The 26,736-nt window shown below is 42.8% G+C and overlaps 1 protein-coding gene across 2 annotated transcripts in view; it reads right to left on the bottom strand.

Moving 5' to 3' along the window:
- The window catches only part of UBAC2 (UBA domain containing 2), a 146,844-nt gene that overhangs the window by 25,209 nt on the left and 94,899 nt on the right, over positions 1-26,736 (bottom strand). For both annotated transcript variants that reach the window (XM_010980245.3, XM_010980244.3), the window contains one exon: positions 9,634-9,879. In XM_010980245.3, coding sequence (XP_010978547.1) covers positions 9,634-9,879 — 246 coding nt within the window. The remainder of the gene's footprint in view (positions 1-9,633; positions 9,880-26,736) is intronic.

A 26,736-nucleotide genomic window follows, 5' to 3' on the forward strand; every position in this document is an offset into this window, starting at 1 on the left:
AGGTCACTTAATGAGTCAGTCTTGGAAAGGGATTAGTTTAGACTGATCTGATCTTTCTCTTCTGAATTTTGTCAAAAAGGGTCAGTATGATCAATCACAAGAGCACCAAAAACATGACAGTAGTTTCTGCAGGGAGCTACAGATTGAGATAAACAGCTTTAATTTCACTTGAAAACAGATTTCTTGCACCAAATTTTCATTTAATTTGCAGATTTTTATCTACTGTGCGTACCTGATACTAAGCACTTCATGCTCATAAAAGAACTAGCGCGAACTGATTAGACTGCTTTGTCGACAAGGCAGCACAGCAACTCGACGAGAATGGTTTTTAAATCAAATTGCACCAAAAAGTGAAAGAGCAAAGCTAAAAAGGAAAAGTGCCGAGAAGCACGCCACGTGCCCGGGCGCTGTCTTTCAGGCTGCGCGGGCTCGTCTAGGTGGAGAACTTGCTCCCGTTGGATGCCAGGTGGACCCCTTTGTGCCATACACACGCACGCACACACGCACACGGGTTTAGCTATATTTCAGGGCTCACTCCACACACACTTTCTTGACCCCTGATGCTGGGCGAGGTGCTTCACCTACAAGGGCTCTCATGACATTTTACTGTAACTGCCTCTTCCTCCTCTCAGCTCAGGGAGAGGAAAGGTCACGTCCTGTTCACTGTGGGACCTCCCAGAGCCTGGCTGAACACTAAGTATATCTTGTGGAAAGGATGCTAATGGAAATTGTAGTGTTGGTGAGGCCAAGAGGTGCGTAAGCAGCCTCCTCAAAGACCTAGCCAGACGAAGGGGCAGCGACAGAAACTGCTGGATGGGAAGGCACCTGCCAGGACGAAGCTCCACTGGGAGGTCTTGCTCCCGGAACAAACACAGGATACACACATGCACGCTGCAACATGGACAGACCCCCAAGACATGAGGCCAAGCGAAAGAAACCCGTCACAAAGGACCAGATAGTATATGGTTCCATTTAATGTCCAGAACAGGCAAATCTACAGTCAGAAAATAGTTAAGTGGTTGCCTAGGGCTACGTGGGTGGGAGGGTTGGGGAGCGATTGCTAATGGGAACAGTTTCTTTTTGAGGTAATACAAATGTTCTAAAATTGAATGTGGTGATGGTGGTACAACTGTGCATATACTAAAAATCACTGAACTGTACATTTTCAGTAGGTGAACTATACGGTACGTGAATTCTATCTCAGTAAAGCCATTAAAAAACAAAAAATACATTGAGAACCTTAACCTGAGAGCACTTTTAATACATTAAAAATATTTTACTAAATTAAAAATCCTTGATTAATAAAAGGAACTCTCATGATTTGCAAGGCAGTTATGACTCACAATAATGCATATGTTAGATGTTACCTAACAACTGTTACTGGGGCGGATAAAGAGAGAAACAATTTTCACAGCCACAAGATGTTACTAAGGGAGGAGGAGACCATGCAGTGAACTCACTTCAACCAGATACTGAGAAAATAACTGAAATGCACGTGTGAATAATGGTGAGCTGCTGCAGGCATCCACATCTTCCTTGCAGACCTGCTCATTACTGAAGACAGAGGTGATAATCAACTAGGACTCAAAGGCAGCCTGAGGAAGTAAAGAGGCAACGAAAAAGTCAGCACCAACCGACTTTACTGCTCTGTTGACAAAATTCCTATTTGGCTTGTCCCAGGCATGATGCATTCAGGGTGGGCTTCACCTTAATCACTCTTCTAGAGTAAATGGAGCTTTTACAGAAATACGTTAGGAAGTTTTATCACCAAGTTCATGTTGTGGTATACAATGGCACCATCACCATCAACCAACAGACAGAACGGTGGTCACACAGTTAACAGGTGACCAAACCTCAGAGAATACACACTTCCCAGGAGACACAACTGCTTTGACAGCTGCTGGACCCTCATTGTAAAGGTTCAAGTTTTAAAGAGTAATAACTATTAGGTTAGCTCCTAAATTGAGGCGCTCCCTCAAACTTCCTGAGAGCCAGAGAACAGATGCCCAATACAACCAGAATAACTCCCATCTCACAGATCTTCCTGGTGTATCAAGTAATTCTGCACAAATTATTTTACCATCAGAACAACCCTATAAGACTGAACACAGATCTCCCTGTCAACCCGGGGATGATTCCTCAAGCACAAATTCCTCGCTCTTTTCATTTACATTCTGCTGCTTTTCTATCGTGATGTGTTTCTTCCATCAAAAAGAGGAGAACACATGCTAAGAAGCTGTAGAGACTCACGCGGTAGCCGCACTGCTGAAATGCTCATCATTACAGGGAATTTCAGCGACTGCTCCAGGGCTCTGGACGCGCAGAGGTTCTGCAAGCTTGGCTAGGCATTTACGCTCATGGAGTGAGCGAGCTCCACCTCAACCACGAAGGCCCTAAGAACCTGGAGAACCCCCACCACCTCCTGACTGGCCTTCTTCCTCCAGGGTCACCTCTCCCTGGATCACTCATGCCGTGGCCAAAGTCACCTTTCTTAAAGACAAATCAAACTTACTCTTCTGCTTAAAAGGCTTCACTGACTAACCACTTCTTACAGGACAAGAGGAAAAACAATTCTTATTGTAGCAAAAGCCCCCTGTACTTCCTGGCCGTGGCTTTCTCCCCAGCCTCGGTTTTCACTGCCTCTTCCCTCGGGAAACCCTGGGCCGAGGCAAATGTAGTTACTTGCTATTCCCGCAGCTGCTTCAAGCCCTGGTGCTTCTTCTCACCAGGGTCTCTGGGCCTGAAACACCTGCCTGCCTGTTGGCCTCTTCAAGGTTCCCCTCAACCGCACGGGGCTCTGCCAAGTCCCGCCAGGAAGACCAGGGCTCTCTTTTGCTGGTACAAACTCCAATAGAAACCTCACACCTCAGCTCCCTTCCCCGAGGGGGCTGCAGACTTCCTGAAGGCCAGGGCGGTGCCATTTTCCCCCTCAGGGCTGTGTACTGTAGTGGAACCAAAAGAGACATAAATAAGTAACACACACAGCTCCTGTCCTTCAAGGGCTCAAACACCACCTGATGAATGAATAAAGCACAAACCCACAGAAAGTGATGTAACAGTCCCGGCAGAATGATCTGCAGCTGCCAGGACCAAGATGACTCTGAGATGTCACCGCCCCGGAGGCCAGCAGCCCTGCTGGGAGCGAGGACTGACCCTGAGAGCAGGAGCTGGTGGGAGTAGAGCTAGTGTGTGTGGCACACCACTGCCCCAACATAAACGCGCAGAAGAAGGGGGAGGCTCTGCTCACGGAGAGAGACGAGGGACAAAAGTATGAGACTGCGGCATTACTATGTGGTCAACTCAGTATTCACCATGACAAATCCATCGGACAACCATCCCAGAGCTTTTGGGTAGTGACTACAGTGGAAGTGTCCAGAAAGATCACACCACTGTGCTTGATGATGGACTTCAGGACACTGACCCTGTCAGCATCTGGTCTCAAGCTCCAGATGAAGCAAGGTCTACAGAGTCATCACACTGTTCACTGCCCTGTAGAGCCCCAGGGTGTGTATCCGCCCCAGTCCATGTTACAGCTGCTTCAATAGTGTAATGGCAGAGTTCACGTTCAAGGATGCAGACGTGACACTCGCAGTGATGTCCTAGGACAAGGCTGGCTGGTCAGAAGTGAGGCCTGTCCTTCCTCTTCCAATCCAGCCACTACTTCTTAACCTGTGCCTTCCCACTGAAACTCCTTTCAAAAGTGAACCAGGTCTTGCTGACTCTTGTGATCCTTTCCTCATCATTATCTCAGCTTGGCTTTTTTTTTTTTTTTTTTTTTTTTTTGCTGAGGGGGCATCTGAATCTGTTGAACACCCACCCACTCTCCCATTCTTCTTGAAATGGTCTACTCTCCAGGCTGCCTTGCCACTGAACTCTCCCGGATTTCCCCTCACCCCCCTGGAATTCCTTTCTTCCTCCTCTAAACATGGGTCCTGGGCTGTCTTTAGTGGTTTGCTTCATATCTGTCCTTTCAGAAGATAGCTGTACACTTTCCAGACTATTCACCTATATTCAGCTGGCTTTAGTACATTAAAAAAATTCTGCACATATTTACTATACACATATTGTCACTAATTCCCTAAATATGAGTTCTCACCACGTGCCAGGCATTATTCATATGCTGGAGACAAAGGAAAAAGTCTCCCCTCACTCTAAGATGCACTGTTGGCAGAGGTGGGAAAGTCAGTCACTAGTGAGGGACAGGTGTGGTGGGCAAGTGCCAGGAAAGACATCAGAGGGTAAAAGAACAGACCGAGGGCCACATCTGACCAGGAGGCTGCAGAAGGCTTCCCAGAGGAGAGGATTTTGCAAAGAATACTGAAGAGTGAACAGGAGTTAGGCCAGCAAAGACTGCGGCGTGTGGGGCAGGGTGGGGTGGGGCAGGGTGGGGAAGTTGGTACAGGGGAAGTTTGCTGTAGGCAGAGGGAAGGGCAGATGTGAAGGCAAGAAGTGAGAAGCAACAGGGCTGAGATGAACTGCAAACAGTTCAGCATGATTAGCCTGCAGCCGCTTGGGTGCCGGGGAGGATAGGGCTAAAGAGCGAAGGGGCCAAATGTAGCGAGCATCAGCGACCCGGAAAGCTCAGGAGGGCCTGGGAAGGATGGGAGTGTCTTCCTGGAGATCACTCTGGGGGCTGAAGTGTGGGGCAGGGTGGGGAGAGGGAGGCAGTCATGATGAGATGTCATTAGGTAAGTGACGGTGGCGGCCTGAACTAAGGCGTGGGGTGACGAGAGGGAACAGCAGGTTATACCAAGCAGACAGACTCCCAGGGCCTGACAGAGGGAGGGGACAAGAGGGACACGGATGCATGAGATAGAAAAGTCTAAGAGGAAGCCACAATGTTCTGGTTTGGGCCCCTGGCTAGACGGCAGTGCTTTCTCCATCACGGCAGGAGTGAGCAGGAGAAGCAAATTTAGGGAAGAAATGGTAAATTCCAAGTGCCTGTGGAACATCTGAGTGGAGATACCCAGGAGGCAGTAGGAATATTAGGTCTGCAGCCCAGGAGAGAGGAGGTCTAGGCTATAGATCTAATGCTGAGAGCCATGAGCTTCACAGAGTGAAAACGATGGGTGGGGCGGGTCACCTGCTGAGGGTGTCCGGGGTGAGAGCTCAGCACCTGGCCCCTCGGGAGACAACACAGTTAAGGCACCAATGAAGAGACAGCCATTGTCCTGGCCAAGCATTCATCCAGAACCGCACAGCTGAACTTCTAAAATCTTCTGTTTGTCTCTCTTTTCCTCTGTGGTCTCACCTTTTTCCATCCAACTCACACACAGAGATAAGAGGAATTTCCCCGAGATAACTGTCCTACCTTTGTTACTGACTAAACCACATTTGATAGCCTCCAATGTCAAAATCCAACTCTGCCATCAGGTTAACAAACACTTCCTTCTGTTAGAGTCACTTTACTACTTCTCATTTTTCACTCCGTATCTTACCACCGCGGTCCTCCAGATCTCCCCAAGGTCTCTCATTTCAGGGCCTCCTTATCACTGCCCCACTCCCCTCACTCTTGCTGGTCTTCCTGTCGGGGACAAACTGCCCATCCACATCCTGCTCATCCTTCTAGTCCCTGAAACCTCCTCTCACAGTAGCAAGCCACGCTGAGGGTGCCTTCTCGGGCATCTCACTGCCCCAGGTGCTCTGCTCAACACTTCATTGTTCCCAGATGTTTCTCTAATTCAAGTGCATCTGCCAAGCTCCCTGAAGCAGATCGCAAACTCATTAATGGAAAGGACATGTTTCTCACTTCTTTTGGGCCCAAAGAGTCACCATCAGTCTTGGTCAGACAGATTCTCAAGTAGTGATGAGCCAAGTGAGGACCACAGGCAGGTGGGTGACAGCGAGCACAAAGCCGACAGGAACAGGCAAAAGAGATGTAAAGGAATACACTAAAACAAAACTTTGGCATTATTTTGGAACACTTGAAATTAAAAACTGCAGACAGATGAATCTAATGTCTACTAACTGGGAACTAAATGGTTTTTTGACCAAATAAATTCTGTTCTATGAAAAATATTTGAAAACCCACAGCTTGTAAACAAATAACAGGTTTATCTTAAATGCAGTAAGAGAATTTGAGGATGCCTACAATAACATACAAGGACACCGCAACAATCAAAAAGATATTTGAAAAACATAGAAGAGGGAAGCAAAAGTTCTAACTTTGGTTTAAGCAGTTTGAACTTAAAACTTGGCACTGAGTTTCCTGTCAGCCGAAGCAAAAAAGGAAAGAAGAAAAAAGTCACCAGGCACTCCCCTTACTGGGAGGCAGCACAGTGAAGCATCGGGCAGAGGACTTGGCATCGGACATACCTGGGTCCCTCCCTATTCCGCAGCCCCATTGTGGCTACGTGTCTCTGGGTGAGCCAGAACCCCTAAGCCTCAGGGGATGTGAAGGAAATAGCTGTATCTCAAGGTGGATGTTGGGGATAAATGAGGAGAGAACTGAGTAGACCTAGGACTAAAGAAATTGTGTGCTCCTCCCTCTCCAGCAGACCATACGATGTGAAGCCTGTGGCAAGAGTCCACGGACTGGGATTCTGAAGTCAGGGCCAGACCCACCTCGGAAAGCAGAGGAGCCTCCAAGCAGCAGGCAGAACCACAGGCCAAAGGCCATCACCTCACAGCTGCCCGGCTGCCACGGGCTCCCTGGGTGGGCAGCGGTTTGGTCTGCTTTATTCACAGATGCTGGGCTGTGCAACCTGGCAGGTCCTATGGTACTCAAAGTACCTGTGGGGGAGGTTTGCAGCAAACCACAAGGGGATAACCATGATGTGGATGCCTACTGGCTGGAGCAAGGGCAAGCATACACAGCAGGGACTTAGGTTCAGAACACTGCTGCTGGTCCCTGGGGGCAGGAAGTGCCTGACCACAGGCACAGAGTGAACATGTGGTCAGGGGTGTGAGACCTCCCAAGGCCGACCATCAGGTGGGGCCAAAGAGATCCATCACAGAGGGAAGTGGTGTTTCCAGGGTCAGCGTGAGCTGCAGAAGCAGGTATGCTGAGACCAACGTGTTGCATAAAAACCTCTTCCCCAGTTCATACCTTCTGGCACGTGGGGTGGGTCCCTTAGGACCAAGTGACAGAGGAGAAAAATGGCCAAATTCCGTTCATAGATGGGTTGGCTCAGTACACAAGTGAAAGCTGAAAATGGACCATGGCTGCACTACAGCTCCACTCAGGGACGACCTGGAAAGACAGTGACGAGGACAAACCCTCCCAGTGGGTGAGCGTGGGCAGTGCCTCTAGTCATCCACCTTGTATGGAAAGAGAAGTGGCCTGGGGTAACAACAGCTATGGATTCATTGGGCGCGTGAATGACTTGGTTGGGTGGACAGGAGCCCGGAAGGCAGGGGCGAGGAGATCCAGGAAGAGCATGTGGGTCAGCTAAAGGAAAAGGCATGCAGTGCGACATCTCCGTCCTGCAGGAATCTTTACCATGAATACAGCGCACAGAAGAGGGAGGCAGACTGATGTCAGCCAGCCCCTGTCACCAGCCACACCGGGGACATGGACAGAGCAGCTGTGGTGGCAGAGATGGAGGCTACGCATGGGCCCCACTCTCTAAGGCGGACCCAGCCTCTGACAGTAACACAGACAAATGCTGAGCTCCGATGCACCACCATCCCTCAAGGAGAACCAACGGCCACTTAGTGCCAGGTCGACTCAACTGGGCCCGTTCACTCTGGAAGGGGCAACTTTGTGGACTGAAACACGTCCTCCTAAAATTCACTGAAGTCTCTAACCCCCAATGTGACTTAGGGCTTAACTTTAAGAAGAAAAGAGCGCCACTGCCATCCTGGAGGAGCTGCTCCGAGAACTTCTGTAAAATAAGATCCAAGCAGCACAGGGGCGATGCTGTGTCTCCCGCCCAGACCCCCCCACCTCCCTCAGGACCAAAGCACTCAACCTTCCTGCTGCAGGGGTGCTGTTCTCAAGGGACACCTCCCCTGTGGATGGCGTGCCTCTCAGGAGAGCCAGTCGGCCCAAGACCTGCAAGCTGCACCCAATGCCTGTCCGAATGTGGGACAACTTGGAAGGGCTCTCCCAAGTCCACAGCTCTGCAGAAGATTCGCTCGGGCCTTCTTTGTGACTGCTGCTCAGAGTCTCCCTCTGTCCTTCACCACCCCTCCCCAGAGATGCCCATCCTGACAGCGTTCTTCAATAAACCTCATGCATGAGAATCCACCTGGGGACGCCAAACTCAGAAACACAACCTCTCTGGTTTGCACATGAGCACAAGACCACAGCTGTCCACTGAGGACTCTCTTCCCAGGGAGCCCAGAGGTACCTTGGGCAGGATGCTTCCCCTGATCTGCTCTTCCCAGGTTGGTGCAATGGTGCTGCCATAGGTCTCTCCCACTGCCTGAGCCAGAAACCTCAGAATCACACACAGCTTCCTTCTCTCCCTCACAGCTCTTCCCATTCTACCCGGAAAATATTTACTCTCATCGTTACTCAGTTTTGGGGACACTGATTAGTTTGAGTTCCCACACTTTTCATCCTTCCCTCTGTTTCCCTAAAGGATCTACCTCTTCCTCCTGCTAAATACAGGCTTAGTCTAGAGCCACGTTCATCTTGGGTATGATGCTCTAGTGGGACACATCTCCCAGCCCTACACACCGACTCCATGATCCGCACCTGCAGCTCTGACCTCTCTCAGAGAGACGTCTGTCCTCCACGTTTAACCACATTATGGGTCTCTTTACTGTATGTTTCAGTAACCTCCAATATACCTGCAGGGAACAGCTTTCACTTCTCTTTCTCACCTGTAGACCTGGCCCATTGATAAAGTGCCTCCTTCTTTCTATTTCAGATGTGAACTGTTGGAACCCATGTCTCCAATGGGACATCAGGGATGTCACACCTGATTTCACTTTTCCAGACCACGGTGAGGCCTGCAGACCTACTTCTCACGTACCATGTAGACAGGAGACAGGGAGATGGCAGGAGAGAACAGAGGGTGAAGAAGATGGAGACAAGAAATGAAGAGCCTGTGCTGGACCACAGACGTGTCAAAGGCAGATTGCGTATGAGGTCTTAGCCTGACGCAGAATAACACTGGAAGGACAAGTGTGGTATCAGATTGTCTGGATATAACTCATAGACATACGCTCAGTATTTCCGGATGATTAATGACAAGGATAAGAAAACACAGCATTTATCTGATCTACTTGGTTGTTCCTTGGAAAATTTTCTTGCTTTCACATTCTCTCCAATTCAACCAAGGAAAATCAAGAAGTTTGACATTTGCCTTCACTCCAAAGCACACGATAATAAGCATTTTAACAGGAAGACACTGTGGCTTTTACAAGATTATAAAAACAGATAAATATCACATCTTGTTAACTAGGTTGGTGTTTCTCCAAGAAATAATGCTTATCTAATAGAAGTGGAACAAGAATGTCCAGTTTGACCAGTCTTTTAGCTGCAATTTACTTTTTTCACCTCAAGAAAAAATTAAGAATAGCCACTATCAGAGACTTATATTCTATTCAGAAACATGTCAAAATATCCACAAATGCAATGCACAGAAATAAAATGTAGTCCCTGCCACACACACAGTCTCAGAGGAGAGGTTCACGCAGGCCACAGAGCATTTTTGGATTTTTATCACAATTATCATTTACCTGCTGCTGCCTCTGTCGCCTCACTTGTGCAAACTGCGACAGCATCAGCTGCCGATCAAGCAGCTCCATCCTTTGCTGTCTCTGGATGTCCACTGTGGCTCCCATCCCGATTCTGGCTTCAGTGGTGGGTTCTGATGATGAGAAGATGGGCTCAAGGGCCCAGGAACAGAACTTCGCCAGCCAGCCGGGGACGTAGAGAACCTGACGAACTTGGAACACGTCACTGCTGTAGCAGATACCCGAAATCTACAAGAAGAGAGTCCAACTGGATGGTTGAAATGTAGCAACATTTTAAAGAACATATTAAACAAAGAAATCAATAACCACAAAATACTTCAGATGGCGTTCTTCTTCATTTTCACAGTGTTAGGTAATAACCAAACTTCTACCAAGCTGCAGAACACTAAGCAGTTCAAACCAATGACAAGTTTAATTTACTCAGTAAACAAGTTTGTTTTTATTTCATTTTCGAAGAGACAGCAAAATCCTAACCACTTGACATTCAAAGTAATGGTATAATATTTTAAAAACAATGTTCTCATTTTTTTTAAGCCATAAAAGATCTGACTATCAAACACTTTCACCCTGTATAACTCTGTGGTTATTCTTACTGGCAGATAGCCATCAGAGAGAGAGATTCCAGAAAACAATACTGATGTTCAGCGTGACCCAGTCATATAATAAATTTATCAGAAAATAAAGATAATCTAAAAAATATGGTGTTTTAATATATTTCCCAAATATTGATTTTTCTAGATTTAAAAATCTTTGCCAATAGTTAGCAATTAATAATTCTGTTTATAAATAAGCCTATTTTTCATCTTTAAGGCAATTTATCTGGTAAAAGAAGTCTAAAGACTCTATGGTATTCTAGGTAAAAAGAGCACTGCTATTCTTTTGTAAAAAAATATTTAATTTTGTGAATTTGATTCTTAGGATAAGAAGTTATTCATACCAGATTAGAGTGTATTTGACAACTTTCTATCTACTGAGAGAAAAATACACTTTTAAAAAAAGTTTTACTAATAAAATTAACTAATTAAATAAAAATTTATTGAGCATCTGCTACACACCTTAGGCGCTGTCACAAGCACTTAGAATATGGAGGGAGACAAGACAAACAAAGTCCTGCCCTTACAGAGGGGAGGTAACCGTGGTCAGTGCGGAGACTGGACAGTAAACAAGCACACACATAAAATACTTCCAGACAAGTCCTATGAAGGAAATAAAAGAAAGTGACTTGGAGCAGGGACCTTCTGTAGGTCAGCTGGTCAGGGAAGCTTCAGGGGAAGTGACACTTGAGCAAAGATCTTAAGGATAATGAGGTCCCAGGGATTTGATGAACTGGAGGAAGAACATTTCAGGCAGAGGAAACAAATGCAGTGCAGGAATGAGCTTGGGAGTACCTATCAGAAATGTCAGTGAGCCAGAAAGTGGGTTGTGGGATATAAAAACCCGGAACCCAAGGGAAAAGTTAGTGGAGACAAGGATTTGTGAGTTAGTGATATTAGACTGTGTTTAAAGCAACGGGACTAGATGAGACAATTTGAGGGTGGGGAATGTATTACAGAAGAGAGAAGAGGACTTAGGATCGAGCCCAGGCGTCACCAGTATTTTGTGGATAGACAGAGTAGGAGAAGCCAGAAAACTCTAAGAAGGGGCTGCCAGGGAAAAGAAGGAAAATGAGGAGAGTTTAGTACCACTGAAGCTGAGAGAACAGTGTTTTAAGATGGTTTTAAGATGGGAATAGTCAGCTTTGTCTAATGCGGCCCAGAGCTCAAGCAAGACAGAGAGGAAAACGACCACTGGATTGGGCAAAATTAAGAACAGTTTTGGTGCAGTGGTAGGAGCAAAAAACAGACAGGAGGAGGCTGAAGAGTGAATGGAAAAGGACTTTAGGTTTCAAATAATTGCCATGCTACTTCTCTCAAAAATGGTACAAAGCAACAAAGAAAATGAAAACAGAAACAAACTCCACATTCAGTGAAACTAGAAAGCACCTGTGATCCTCAACCACATAACAAAACGGAAAACACACCGAGCAGTCAGAAATCACTGAGCACATGAGGAAAAGGGTAAATCCAGATGCGGGAGAGGGTCCCCTGGACAGACTCGGGGATCAGAGGCACCGGGTACTGTGAAGGCAGGAGTGAAGTGGAGGGTCACATAACTCCGTGCAAGAAGCATCTGCAATTCCTCCCCTTCCCTTGCACAGCCCACGTCTGCCCTCTCTCTTCCCTGCAGGGAGAAGGTAAAGCTCTGCAGGGCACAGCTCTCTGGAGCCAAAGGAGGCTGTGGAGCAGGCAGAGCAGGCCCAGTGGGGAGGCCCTGGGCTCTAAAAGGTGGATTCCATCAGACAGAGAGGCCCTCAGTGTAAGTGTCATAGACCTTCCAGAAGACGACAACAGAGGAAGTGTGGGGAGAAGGGGACTGTACGTCAAGAGATAAACAGCTAAGAGTCTTCCAGAATTAGTAAAGAATATAAATACTCAGACTGAAAATGCAGGAGTCCCAAGAAGGATAATAAATGAAACTTATATCTAGATCCATTATAGTGAAACAGAGAAAGAAATCCTTAGAAGTGTGAACAAAAAAGCACAAAAGCGCTCATTACACAAGGGTTAAATCACAACCCACTGCAGTCACCCACTGACTGTGCCCTGGGGAGGATTCAGGATGGAGAACTAGGATGAGGTGCTCTGGGTTTTAGATAAACAGGCCCCTAGACAGCCAGATGCCTGTCTCAGGAAGAATTTCCATGACTCCAGATTCTTGCACCTTCACATACATAGAAAACACTAAAATTAACTCGAGGTATCTGTTCTGTGCGATCAGCAGTCTTCTTTTATCGAGATGTATGCTTAACTGCCTGTATTTCCTAACCAAAACATCCATATATATACTGGCTCCTCCCCAACTTCAGGGCAGCTCCTCAGACATGTCTCCCAGGCTGCAGTCCTCAGTAAGACCCTGAATTAAACTTAAACTCACAATTCTTATGTTGTGCATTTTTCTTTAAGTCAACAAAAGTAACCAGAGATCACATACAGACTGCCCGGAAAGGAAAAACAATTAACTATGAGCAGATAACAGCAACAAAAACTATGAGATCCTTAGGAATAAATTTAATAGTAAATATATAATGCCTTTATGGAAAAATATAAAACTACAAAACTACAATAGGGTCATTAAAAAAAAAAAAACTCTAGTGACAAAGATATTACAACATCATATCCACAAATGGGAAGATGTAAAATGGTTAAGATACCAAGTTTCATCAAATTAATATATAAATTCAATATAATTCCAAATAAAATCTTAGGGTTTTTGGTTGGAACTCAAATGTCAATCTTAAAGTTCCTATGGAATACTAGAGTTTAAATTTCTAAAACATAATGTTGGGAGAAAAGAGCCGGACATGAAAGACTGCGTACGTTATGAGCCCATTTTGTGGACGGAGCAATCTGAACTATCTATCAAGTGGGAAGACCAGTGTGCACCAGGGGCGCAGCCACGGGAGGGAGGGGCGCCCAGGGCTTTGGGGTGGGCGGGGCTCTGACCTGCGTGGGTTTTTATGGGTATGTTCACTTCACATGATTTGTTTGGCTTCGTGACATTTCTAGTTTATGTACATTTTAGTATGTGTTATTTATCATAGTAAAAAGAGTTAAAAACAAAGGATCCAGAATAGACAAGGTAATTTTAGAGAAACAGAATAAGGCCTACCAGATTTCAAAGTATGCTACAAAGTCTGAGTAATGAAAACAGCGTGGTCTTTACGTAGAGCTACCCAAATAGACATAAAGAACAAGAGCAGAGAAGCTGATTCTTGTGTACAGGCACCTGGTCCACCGCAGAAACGGGTCCACTGGAGGGGAGAAGGATACGCAGGTGACACACTGCGATAAAGACAAAATGGGCCCCCCTTCCTGACACTGTACATAACTCCCAACGAACTAAGGACACAAACATAGTTTACGAAACTGAAAATTTTTCTGCACAAAATACAGAAGGAACATCTTTTTGGCACTGGGATGGGGAAGGATTTTTAAATAAGAAACATAAAGCCCCAACTATGAAAGGAAACACACATTCACCCACTTTTCAATTTAAAAGCTACAGTGCACTAACAGTTACCATTAATCAAGTGAAACACAAGGAAGAGCCTGGGAGAAGGCACTTAGGATTCTTGTTGTCAACAAAGGGGGCATCGGAACATAAACAAACTATCAACTTGTAAGAAAAAGACAATCAACCCAATTTAAAAAGCAGAGGAAAAGGTAGTTTCAGAAAAGGAAACTCAAATGGCCAACAAACACATGAAAGGATGTTTATTCTCCCTGGTCTTTAGGGAAATGCAACCTGAAATGAACAATGTTAAATACAATAATAATTGGCAAAAACAGAAAAATTTGGTTTCAAGTTTTGGTGAGGATGAGGGGGAACTGAGAACTTTCACACACACAGTCCTGAGCGAAGGTAAGTGGTACAACACTTGGGAGAGCGAGCTGACAACACCCAGCAGAACTGTCGAGGGGGTAGGTACTCAATTGAGAAGTTCTGTGTAGCAGCCAGAAAACGGGAACAGTGTTCCAGCAGAGGAATGGCTAAAGAGTGGTCAATTCAACCCACAGAATACTAAGCAGCAGTTAAATAAACTCAGTGTACATGCATTAATACGCTTCTAAAAAGGTATCATATATTGTATTCATCTTTTTGCAAAATTTCAAAACACAAAATGCTCGTATTTACTGTTTATGGACACATACTCATGTAGTAACTACAGAACCATGGAGAGTGGTTTCTTCTGCAGCAGGATGATAAGGGGGAGGGAAGGGGAGGTGTGTGGGCGGGCAGCACTATCTGTAACAAATATATATATATTTTTTTTTTTGACAAAAAAAGAGATAGGAAGCAAATGTGGCAAAAATATATATAATGAACTGAAGGCGAGGACACTGAAATTTCTTCTCTGAAGATCTGGGTAGAAAGGAAAACAGAAAATGGAGCTGTGTAACAGTAAAATCACACTGATTTAGCTTAAGACAGTAAAATATTATAAATGTAACAAAATGTGAAAAAAATTGATCAAATAACTGTGAGATTTGAATTAAATAAAAAATTAAACTTGTTCTTTCTTTTTTTAGTCTCAAAGTATCCAACTGTGATTGTGAACTTGTCTCTTTCTTCTTTAGTTCTATTCTAACTTCATGTATTTGGAAGCTGTTATTAGGCATACATACACTGACCCTTTTATCACAATAAAGTATCCACCCCTCTTTGCTTTAAGTAATACTCATACAGAACTCTGCTTTGTCTGATATTATGTGGCCATTTCAGTTTCCTGTTTCCATGGTTTATCTTTCTTCATTCTTTTACTTTCAATCTTTTTTGTGTGTCTGTGTTTAAAGTCTGTCTTGTAGCCACCAGACAGCAGTTTCTTGCTTTTAAATCCACTCTGAAAATCTCCGTCTTTGATGAGAGTGTTTAGCAATTCACACTTCGTGTACTTACCTTGATACAGTTGAATCTCGCTATTTGGTTCTGTCTCATCTGTTTTTTGTTCTTTGTTCCTACTTTCCTACTTTCTTTGGTGTTAGGCAAATTTTTTTGTATTTAATCTTAATTTGTTTAATGGAATTTTTATAGCAACATCTCACTTTTATAGAAATTCAATTTTTCCCATTGAATAATTCCATTTTTCCATTGAATTATTCCATAATTCTATTGAACATCACCCCCACCCACTGTGCTCCTTTTCTGTCTTATATATTATACCTATATGCCTGTGGACTCACTAATACTGTGTTATTTATGGTTTATGTAGTCAAATATCTTTTAAAGAAATAAGGAAAAATAATGAAAATATATAATTGTTGCTTGTACTTAAGGAGCTCACAATTTAGTAGGGGTTCCTAATGTAGGGGGCAGGAGGTCATAGATTCCTTCAAGGAATTGAGGAAGGCTAACGACTTTTATTCTCTTGCCTGTATCTATCACCCCCACCATCATGTATAGTTATGAAACTATGCATTCAATTTTAGTAGGAACAGCCCATGAAAAATTAGGACATCCTACCCAGTAATAAGTACAGGTCTGCAAATTCTGCCAGGGATAATACAGGGTTTTGTGCTCACTGGCTTAAAGTTCTATTCTAAGGGTTACTTCTTATTTGAATGTACACTCTGGAAGGGGTAAGAATATTGGTTGGTTTTGATCACTGTTTGGCCTCTGTGCCTAGAACAGTGCCTGGCAAGTATTAAGTATCATATAAGTATCTGCTCAGAGAATGGCAAATGAATGAATGGTCCACAAAAATAAAGTACGTTATCTTAGGTTCTTTTACAGGAAATTGGAAAGCTGCCAGTAGACAGAGTTCTTTGGTCCTAAGCTCACACTTCCCCTGTGACAAAAAGGTAGAGTTCACCTATTCACCCTTCCAGTACGTCAGCATGACCTCAAGCTGTCAAACAATAAAGTGCAATTGTGAAATGTATTAGGTGATGAAATAAAAATTCCTATTTCAAGGCAAGACAAGAAAAATTTAAACAAATTTTTCTCTGACTGTTCTGTCTTCCTCCCTCCCCTCCAGTGTGCACTGTGCATCTGTATTATGTGTTAACCAGACCTCCCCAACGGCAGAAATACCTACTCAGCCATAAAGATCAATTTTCCCCCTTCTGATGCCAGCTATGTAACTCCTTAGAAGATAACATTCCTTTCTCAGTACTGCAAGGGATTGCAGTGACCCACCATTAGGCTTACAAGTGCAGGCACCTTTGGTGAACTTTATGTACAATGCCAACGTAACATTTTCTTTAAACGTAGATATTGGTGCAGAACAGACTGGTCAGACAACCTGGGGAGACACTGGGCCACACCTAATAGAAGCTCTTAGTTTAGATACTTACTCAAGACCTTATTAATGTTACTAGCTATATTCCTTGTATTATGCCTGTTTTACAAGATTATTTTTTTTCCATTACGAAATGTGTGACAAAATTAATTCCGATTAGGAGACTTGAAATGATGGACCAAATATACAGCCCTATAAGATCAATGACTGTAATAATGTAACTCTAGGTATAGGAAGAAACAAGAGGGAACCGTTTCCTGGACCATAACAAACCAGGAAGACAGGCGGTCCAGAGGCTTTCGGCCGCTGTTAACAGGGCCCAGTCCAGTAATAGCACCAAGCGGCCTCTCAACGAAACCCTCACCGGGCCTCGGAGTGAGCATTCTTAGCACCATGGGAAAAACTGGTCACAAAACGCCAACCCTGGTCAAAATTCTGACTGAAAGAGAAAGGACTGTAAAATAAAGAAAGTTGTCCACCATCCAGTTCTCCAATAATCAAGTCATTAGCCACTGCAGTCGCCGACCACAGCACACTCTGAAAGCAGTTCACGGCGAAGATCAGGATGAGGCACTTCGTGCTCTGGGAAAACTGACAGGACTGGCCCACGGATAGACAGCTCAGGAGAAAATGTTACCAATTCAGTTTCTTACATCTTTCCCACACTAAACCCATTAACTAAAGAATCTGTTCCTTGCTAACAACAAGCCAGATGTGTGCTTGACTGCATGTACCCCTGCGTCAAAATCACCTATGTCCTGGCCTCCCCTTTACCTCTTCAGAACAGTTCTCAGACTTTTCTGAAAGTCTGTCTCCTAGGCTAAAATCCTCAGGTCGGCTCGGCTAAAATTTTCCATTTCTTTCTTAGACTGACTACTGACTAATTTTTGTCAACATAGGTATTCACAAAGGATTAAAATATAAAGAGCTTTAAGAGTTTAGTTTTCCTATAAATATTTGATAATCACACCACCCTACTCTATGGGAAGATGGGGGGGTAAGTGTATTAAACTTTACCTAAGTTAGACCTCGCTGCTACCAAAAGCCTTGAGAGAGTATCACTTACCGACTTTATTACCTTATATTTACACATTACTTTTAACTTGAATTTTCTTTTTTTTAATCTTTTAATTTTTTAAACATTTTTTTATTGAGTTATAGTCATTTTACAATGTTGTGTCAAATTCCAGTATAGAGTTAACTTTAATTTTCATTATCTCATAAACCCTTCTTATATTGGGACTTCTGGATGAGAATTTTCTTGAGACCCATAGAATTTGTTAAGAAAAAGAAAAAGAGGCTTTAAAAATAGACCATCTGCTCGGATTTGCATGTCAACAGGCCAGGGGAAATTCTAACGGAGGGGTTCTGGTAGGCCCTCAGAGCCAGGAAGCCCAAGAGCAAGCTGAGAGGCCTGGTGACAAGGGATGAGGCCGTAGCAGTGGCCTCGGCAGATCCAGGAGGGTCAGACACGGCAGAAAGGAACACGCAGGCTGTGCCTGCGAAGGCCAGCTAGAGCTGGAATTGGAGCATCCAAGCAGCAGGAATCAGGAAGCCTGGCCCGGAAAAGGGCCTCAGACGCCAGGGAACCAGAGAGTGTTCTGGACTACGTGTGGTTGAAAGCCCAGGCCCAAGGGCCACGCCACAGCTCTGAGTTAGAGCTAGGAGCCCCCCGTAAAGAGTAGGAGCTATTATCTCATAAACCTAACCAAGAATGTAAAACAACAGGAAGTTGATTTTGGGTGGGCCATTAATAAACATGAAAAAATAAAAAAGGACATCTGTTATTACACAGGTCTAACTTCTGTAATCTAATTACAAAAATCTGATTTTTTAGATTATTAGTCCTCTGAGAATGGGAATCGTGAAATAATGCTCATCCGGCAAACAAAGAATTTAATTTGCTGGGTGGAAAACACGTGAAACCCTCTTGATTACGGAGAGTAAACCTCAACTGTCCTCTGGCCTTGTTTAATATTAGCATGAAACCACAGCCAGCAAAGGTGAGAAACCATGACCTGGCATCAGCGCTCAGGCTTCTGCTGATCTCCAGCAAACAGTGGCAGAACAAAAACTTGCTCGGCAAACTGCACTGCCAAGGTCCTCGTGAACCATGGTCCCAACACTTAAGAAACCTATCACCTAATGGGCAGTGGGACAAACACAGGGGCGGCTTTCCTTGGGGAAAGCACTGCTTTCACAAGACAAGGACGAGCCAAGGGAACAAATGTCCCCTTGTCCCTGGACAAGGTACATCTGAACATCTAGTATGTGTCAGGCTGTGTTCTAAATGCTGGGATACAGCAGGGGGCAAAACAAAAATCCCTGCTCTAACAGACCTTGTATTTTCTTATTCCTTCTTCTCCACTGAAAATACTAAAGAAAGACAGAAGAAAACCTGCAAATTACTTATTTTATTATGCAAAGAGTATGTATACAAATTAGAGATGCCCAAAGTTACTCCTGCCATTTGTGATTAATTATGAAATAACTGTTCCTTTCATAACAGACAGAATCATGTGCTTTTAGCACTTACCGAGTCTTGTTATGTTTTTCTCGGTCAACTACAAAAGTGATTTCACATTAATTTCCTACAGCTCTCTTTTCTCTTTTAATATTATTTTGAAGATTCTATTTAAAACACTGGGTATCCTTCTGACTCCTGGCAAATTGAATTAGAATAGGAACAGAATTAATTAGACTAATAACAGATTGTTTGTTTCTAAAAAATTGTCTTAGAAAGCTGCTCTACGCTTTTCCTTTTGGAAAATCATGCATCAGGAGGATTAGGTTAACTGCATAAAGCAGAAAACTGTAAATAAGAGTGACTTATACACAACAGAAATTTATTTCTCCCTCATGTTAGGAAAGTTCCAACTATATTAACTGCATTCCATGCAGCGAGAAAAGAAAATGAGGAAGGAAAAAGGGCCACTTCAGGGCGCCTTCTCCAAAGTCCCACCAACATGTATGTTTACAACTCACTGGCCAGGATGCCAGGATTTAGTCCGATGGTCATACTGAGATGCAAAGGAAATTGGAAAATATGATCTTTTACTTGGGAGGCACTGCTGCCCCAAGTAAGATTAAGGTTCCGTTACTAAGGAAAAAATACACCGAGAGACAAGCAGAGTCCCTGGCACACGCAAAATGCCTTAATCAGGAGCTAAAATGCAAAGCCTTTCACATGCTTTTTAAAAAGGGGACCACCCTCTTTAAACTTATATTCACTTTCACAAACTGATTCAACAAACCAAAATTTAGAGGAAAACAGACATCTTGAAACTTGTTTCTTCCAATGGGCTAAAAATAATAAATTAAAAATGAACGTAAAGATCTAGAACAATTCCTGTATTATAGATACAGTTTCAGAGAAGGAAGAAAACTCAATGCTAAGACCAGGAACAGGGCAAGGATGTCCATTCACCACTTTTATTTAACATTATTCTAGAGGTCTTAGTTAATGCAGTGAGGCAGGAAAAATAAAAGGCACAGATTAGAAGGAAGAAGTAAAACATATAAACAAAACATATTTTCCTGATGACATGATCATATACGTAGAAAATCCTAAGGAATCCACAGAAAGCTACTAGAAATAAAAAAATGTAGCAAAATTGCAGAATACAATAGCTATATACAGAAATCACCTGCATTTCTGTGTACTAGCAACACACAATTGGAACAAAATACAAAACAAGTCCATAGCGTCAAAACCCCACAAATACTCAGGAATGATGAAAGATATGTAGGGCCTGTACATCAAAAATGCAAAAACTGAAAAGGGGAATTAAAGAATTGATAAATAAATGTAGAGATATACTATGTTTATGAACTGGAAGACCCAATACAGTTAAAATGGTTGTATTAGTTATCTATTATTATAATCTATAAATCTATAAATCTAATATATAAATTATCAAAACTCAGTGGCTTAAAGCATAAGCATTTATCATACATACAGTTTATGTCGGTCAGAAATCTTGGGGCAGCTTATTTAATTGGGTGGTTGTGGGTCTCTTAGGAGGCTACAATCAAGATGTCAGCCTAACTGTATTCCTCTTAAGGCTTGACTGGGGCTGAAGGATTAGCTTTAAGTTGGCCTGAAAACACAACCAGCAAGTTAGTGCTGACTGCTGGCAAGAGGCCACAGCTCTTTGCCACGTGGGCCTCTCCACAGGGCTGCTTCTGTGCCCTTGTGGCAAGGCAGCTGGGTTCTTCCTCCAGAATAAACGATATTAGAGGAACAAGATGAAAGCAGCTGTGTCTTCTATGACCTGCCCTCTGGAGTCACACACCATCATTTCTACCATATACTATTCATTATAAGTGAATCACCAAGTATAGCCCACACTCGAGAAGAGGGGAATTAAGCTCCATCTCTTGAAGTATAAGAATTTGTGGGCATATTTTAAAATCATCACAATGGTAATCCTCCCTAATTGAGCTCTAGTTTCAGTACAATCCCAAGCAAAATTTTAACTTTTTTTATTTTTTGAAGGAAATTATAAGTTGAAATAAAAATGCATATGGGAAGTCACTGTTCTCAAAACAGCTTAATCAATTTTGAAAAAGATGAAGAAAGTTGGAATACTTATGTTACTTGATTTCAAGACTTACCATAAAGCAAAAGTGCTCAAGATGGTACGGTACTGGCATAAGAACAAACATAAAAAGCAGTGGAATAAAAAAGAAAAGTCAAGAAACAGATCCACACTGGTCAACTGATTTTCAACAAAGGTGCCAGGGTAATACTGAAAGGAGGAAAGAGTCTTTTCAACAAATGTTGATGGGACAATGCTAGATATCTGTATAGGGGAAAAAAAAAACAAACAAAAAAACCCTCAACCCTTAACTTCACAAAAATTACACTCAAATTGGATCTTAAACCTAAATGGTACAGCAAAAACTGTAAGGGGATGAAAACATAGTTAAAATCTTTGTGGCATCAGATTAACAAATATTTCTTAAATAAGGTATAAAAGCACAAATTATTTTAAAAATTGAAATACTGAATCAGGATTTAAAACTTTTGCTTATTGAAAGACACAGTTAAGGAAACAAAGAGGCAAACCACAGACCGGTATAAAGTTTTTACAAAATATATCTAACACAGGGCTTATATCCAAAATATAAAAAGAATTCTTTTAACTCAATTATAAGACAAATGTAACCCACTGGATAAGTAGGTAAAAGACTTGAACAGACACATCACAAATGAAGATATACAAAACAGTAGGTACATGAAAAGGTGCTCAAATCAGTCACTAGTCATTAGAGAAATGCAAATTAAAACCACAAGATATAATGACATGCCAACTAGGATGAGAAGCTAAAATGACTGACAATGCCAAGTGCTGCCAAGGAGATGGAGCAGCTGGAACTCTCACGTATTGATGGTGGAAATGCAAAATGGTACAGCCACTGTGTAAAATAATACGGTACTACTTTATAATGTTAAACATGTATTTATCATACGATAAATTCTAGCAATTCTACTGCCAGGCATTTACCCAACAGAAATAAAAACTTTACGTCCACACAGAAGTGTGTACACAGATTTCCACAGCAGCATTATTCATAATCAAACCTGGAAGCAACCCAAATATTAACCAACTGATGAATGGACAAACTGTGGTACAACCATACCACAGATTAATATTTCTACTAGCAAGGAATGAAACAGTAACGAAACACAGATTGATCTCAAAAACATCATGTTAAGTACAAGAAGTAAAGCACAAAAACTTCATACTACATGATTCAAATTATATGAAATTCTAGAAAAGGCAAAACTGTAGTGACATAAAGAAACTAGTGGTTACCTGGGGATGGCAGGTGTGTGAGAGAACAGAGAGCAAAAGGAATGAAAAAAATGTTCAGGGTGAGAGGACTATTTATTCTATCTTGACTGTGGTGGTGATTACAAAACTGTATGCAATTACCAAAATTCACCAAACTGTACACTTAAAATTGGTAAATTTTACTGTAAGTAATACTTTAATAAACAAAAGAGAAAGAAATTTCTCACAAAAAAGTAAATGTAAAGATCTAGAAAGACTGAGACATTTCTAGATATATAAATCTTCTCTAAAATTTTACAAAGGGGTGGGATTTTAGCAGATTAAAAATAATCTTTGGCAATAAAAAACTTCCAAAACACCTTGAAAATATTCCCAGCTAACATAAACTAAGACTTTTTGCTAATAAGCTATGCTTTTGTTTATAATGAATATATTCCAAATCATATTTGTTGATTTTACCATAATCCTTTCCCAGAGGTTACCATCAACATATAAGAAAAATATCAACACCACCAGCTTCAAAGAGGAAGGAGCACTGGACATTTCTATTTTTAAAAATCAGTGTAAACAGATAATCAAAACTGATTCAAGACTTTCCATCTCTTGATAGGAAAACAATGTGAAGACCCTGTGGGAAAATGCTCTGTGTGGCAACTGACATGTAATCTACCAGTACTCATCTGAAATGAAAAAATACGGGTGTTTTCTTGGTAACCTCTTCCTTATCTCCATTTCTTTTTCCTCTGACCAGCAGCAGTATTGACCCAGCTAAGTATGTTTAACACTATCCTTTAAAGTTTCTCAAAACCTTCCTTCCCTTCATCTTGCTGTACATGACAATGCCAGAAACTCAAGACAATGAGTTTGCTGAAGGTGAGGTTTGAGCTGCATTTTTAATCCATCATTTGGAGGACCAGTTAAACATACGTGATGATCTTAGAAGAGAAAGCACAGTACAGCTATAGACCGGATTCTTTGTATTAGGAAGAAACGAGAGGCTGCCAATGGGGTAAAGTTTTCTTGGATATTGTCTGGTCCACAAAACTTATAACGAAGGCTGCAGGAAGCCGTTGTGGATGTGTTTTTCAGACCCCTGGGTACTTTTAAAACTTCCTCATGTCCAAGATCTCCCTCCAGAATCACGTCTCCATTGATGAACAGGGCCTCATCTTAGTGGTGTAGTCAAAGGAAGATCTAAGAATAGCTTTGTACATGTCTTGTGGCTGAAACAGACATGAATGAGAGCCTTGCAATGTACAGTGGATCCAGGCACTGGACCCACTGGATCACCAGAACACCTGGCCTTTGGTCCTGGCTCTATTACCCATCAGTCGTCCAACCTGAACTTCAGCCTCCTCATCTTTAAAAAGGGAAGCCGGGTTCTCCACCACTGCAGAGATGATGTCAAGAGCCTAGAAGGGCAGTACACATTGAAAGCATCCTAATAATCGCAAAGAATTACAGTGTTTTGTGGCAGAGAAATTATTATTTTGATAATACTGAATTTTGAAACTCAACAATTAAAATGCCAGGCATTTTGGTAGGAACCGGGGATTATAAAGAATAATGTACAATCCCTAAACTGAAAGAGCAGACTCAGAGTCAGAACATAAATGAACTGGATTTTTCTGGGAAGAGAAGGGATCAAATGGTGAAAGAATGGATACAGCTGGAAGAAACTGCACGTGGTTATGATGAAAAGCTACCTCTTAAGAGCAGCTCTACATTAATGTTCAAGTGCCTGCATTTGAATCCTGTCTCCACAACTTACCAACCTATATTCTTGGCAAGTAAGTCCTCCGTGTCTGTTTCTTCATCTATAAAATGGAGACAACAGTTCCTAGGTGATCAGGTTTTTACAAGGGCTAATTAAGATAACAGACTTGTAAAGTGCTTAGAAAAGAGCTGTAGTAAGTCTGCTTTCTCTAGCTTATACTGTGATACCAAATTATCCCAAATTTCAGTAGCTTACAACAAAGATTTACCTCTCACTCATCTCACATGTTGGCCACAGCCCTGCTCCACGTGTCTTCCCTGTTCTGGGGTCTGGGCTGAAGAAGCAGGTTTTATCTGGCACAAAAGGAACAGAGCGATGGTGGAACCATGCAATGGTTCTAGAAACTTCTGCTGTGAAGCACTCATCACTTTTGCTCATAGCCTAGTGGCTGATGTAAGTCACAGAGTAAAGCCTGGTATTAACAGGGCACGTGAGGAGGGGGGAACAAATATTCTGAACAAACATAACACTTGAGCAAATAATATTATCTACCACAAGTGCCTGGAGCACGGTAAATGCCATTTACTGTGGCATGTTACAAAAATGTGTTTGTTAAAGAAATAAGCCACTGCACAGTGGCCCAGAACCCTGAGACAGCAGGAGATGTTGAGGAAAGAAAACGTTCAGTGTCCCTGCAGTACATGGTTCACAGGGCTGAGAGAGGTACATGAGGGTGCCTAATTTTTAAAGGCTCTGAAAGGAGGCTAGGTTTTTGCCTATAAGTAAAAGATAAGTTACAGTAATACAAACTTTACAGTCCTGCACTGAACATTTAGAAGTCTACTAGTCACGCCCTGTGTAACACTTATCCAGTAAGACATTCTCTGTCAGCCCTGGACTGAGCTGTAATTGTCATGACAAGGAGAGGACAGAAGGTTTCCTTTAGTAGGTCCAGGCTACCGAAGGTCAGGATAGGGGAAGGGGGCACAGAGAGGAAGGGAAGGAAAAGGAGGGGAGAGAGAGGGCATGAATGAATCAATGAAAGGGAGAGGGAGAAAGTTGTACAATGGACTGATAAGCACTCAATTCAGTGTTGGGATCACAAATACCATGTTAATTATAAGAAGGTGAAAGCACCTTCTAAGGATCTATTGTCGTCTCTTACTTCTACACCAGGTTCTTTCACAAGCCCAGCCCATCTCACAGCTCTAACGAGCCTTGACTCCCCTCTCCAGCTTCTGTCCTGGTTTTCCATGAACCTTCAGAAAATGATCTCAGCCCCTAAAGTTCAACTGAAAACCTTGGGCATCAGATGAGTTACTTGACCTGCTGCACTGTACCCTTCCTATGGTCAATCCAGGGAAGAAATCCAAGGGAAGAAACAATAAGGAATAGAAGGAAAGGAAGCATGAAGAGCAGAGAAAGATGTGAAAAGCAGGGGAGGGCACAGAGGACCCAACACCCCACCCTCATTCAGCTGGACGCAGGTCAGGGCTCCAAAAGAGTTCAGATTTCCACAGTAGATTATGCTAGTTCTGTACGTTTTCCCCTCAGTTACACCACGACTTGGAAAGCCAATCAACATAAGGTTCTGCCTGATGCTTTTTCTTTTACAGTTGCCATAAGACAATGTTTTATTTTTTGTCTTTAAAACTCTTGTGGAGGGAAGAGAGAAGGATAAATCATAGCCCACAAGTGAGCCATCCTGACTCCTTCAAGATTGCTCAACTCTCCCCTTCCCCTTCTATGACTTACAAATCCTAAAATCTTGCACCATCGTAGGGTTTTTTGTTTGAAAAGGTTTAAAGATTCCCCACTACCTACGGGGGGGGGGGGGGGAGGGAAACTCAGACCATCAAAGTTCTAAACAATCTGGTGTGAATCTATGTCTCTAATCTTGTTATTGGGTAGGACAGATTTTCTCTCACACTAAGGTTGCTTGATCACAAGATAATGGAAGCCTGACATACTGTACAGAACAGGTAACAAACGCAGGAAATGGCTAGGCCATAAAGGGACAGATCAAAGGGGAGAAGCCTGGAGTCTAAGAAATGCAGGCCTGTCTGTTCATTTGTGCCCAAATAGCTTAAAGAGGACCAAATAATGGTAAATATGTGAATTGTAAAAAGAGAAAATTGGCAAAAGCAGGCTCTTTCTATTTTAATCATGCCAGAATCAGTTCAGGCCCAAGACTTCAGCTTTTGAGACAGAGTGTACATCCCAGTGGTAATGACTCACGACTATGATTCATAAAACGGCAGAAAATGAAGAAGTGCAGGGATACGGAAGGCTTTCCTGCAGAACCGCAAGAACTTAATACAGTTCAATAAGTAAGCGATGTTTTCTTTAAAACAAAAGGTATTAATGTGTAATAAGACTGCGGGAACTGTGAATATATAAAGTGGCCTCAATTTTTGAAGGTCTCTCACCGAAGACATGAAGAAGAACAGACAAACATGAGGCGGGAATATGATGGAAGCAGGTGAATACTAACACGGTGAAGTACTTGCTTACACTGAAATATCTCCCTTGGCTACTGTAGCCAAAGCTTTCCAATGACAATTTCTCAACTTTCCATGAAAACAGTCATATTTTAGATATTAAATGTTGGTATTGAAAACCAGAATTGCCAAAGGGAGAACACCACAACATTAAAACATGTATCAAGGATACACGTGAATACCTGCAAAGTAATCTTTAAGCAAAACCGAATGCCCCTTACCAGCTGG

The sequence above is a fragment of the Camelus dromedarius genome, chromosome 13, assembly GCF_036321535.1.
Source record: "Camelus dromedarius isolate mCamDro1 chromosome 13, mCamDro1.pat, whole genome shotgun sequence".
Classification (NCBI taxonomy): domain Eukaryota; kingdom Metazoa; phylum Chordata; class Mammalia; order Artiodactyla; family Camelidae; genus Camelus; species Camelus dromedarius.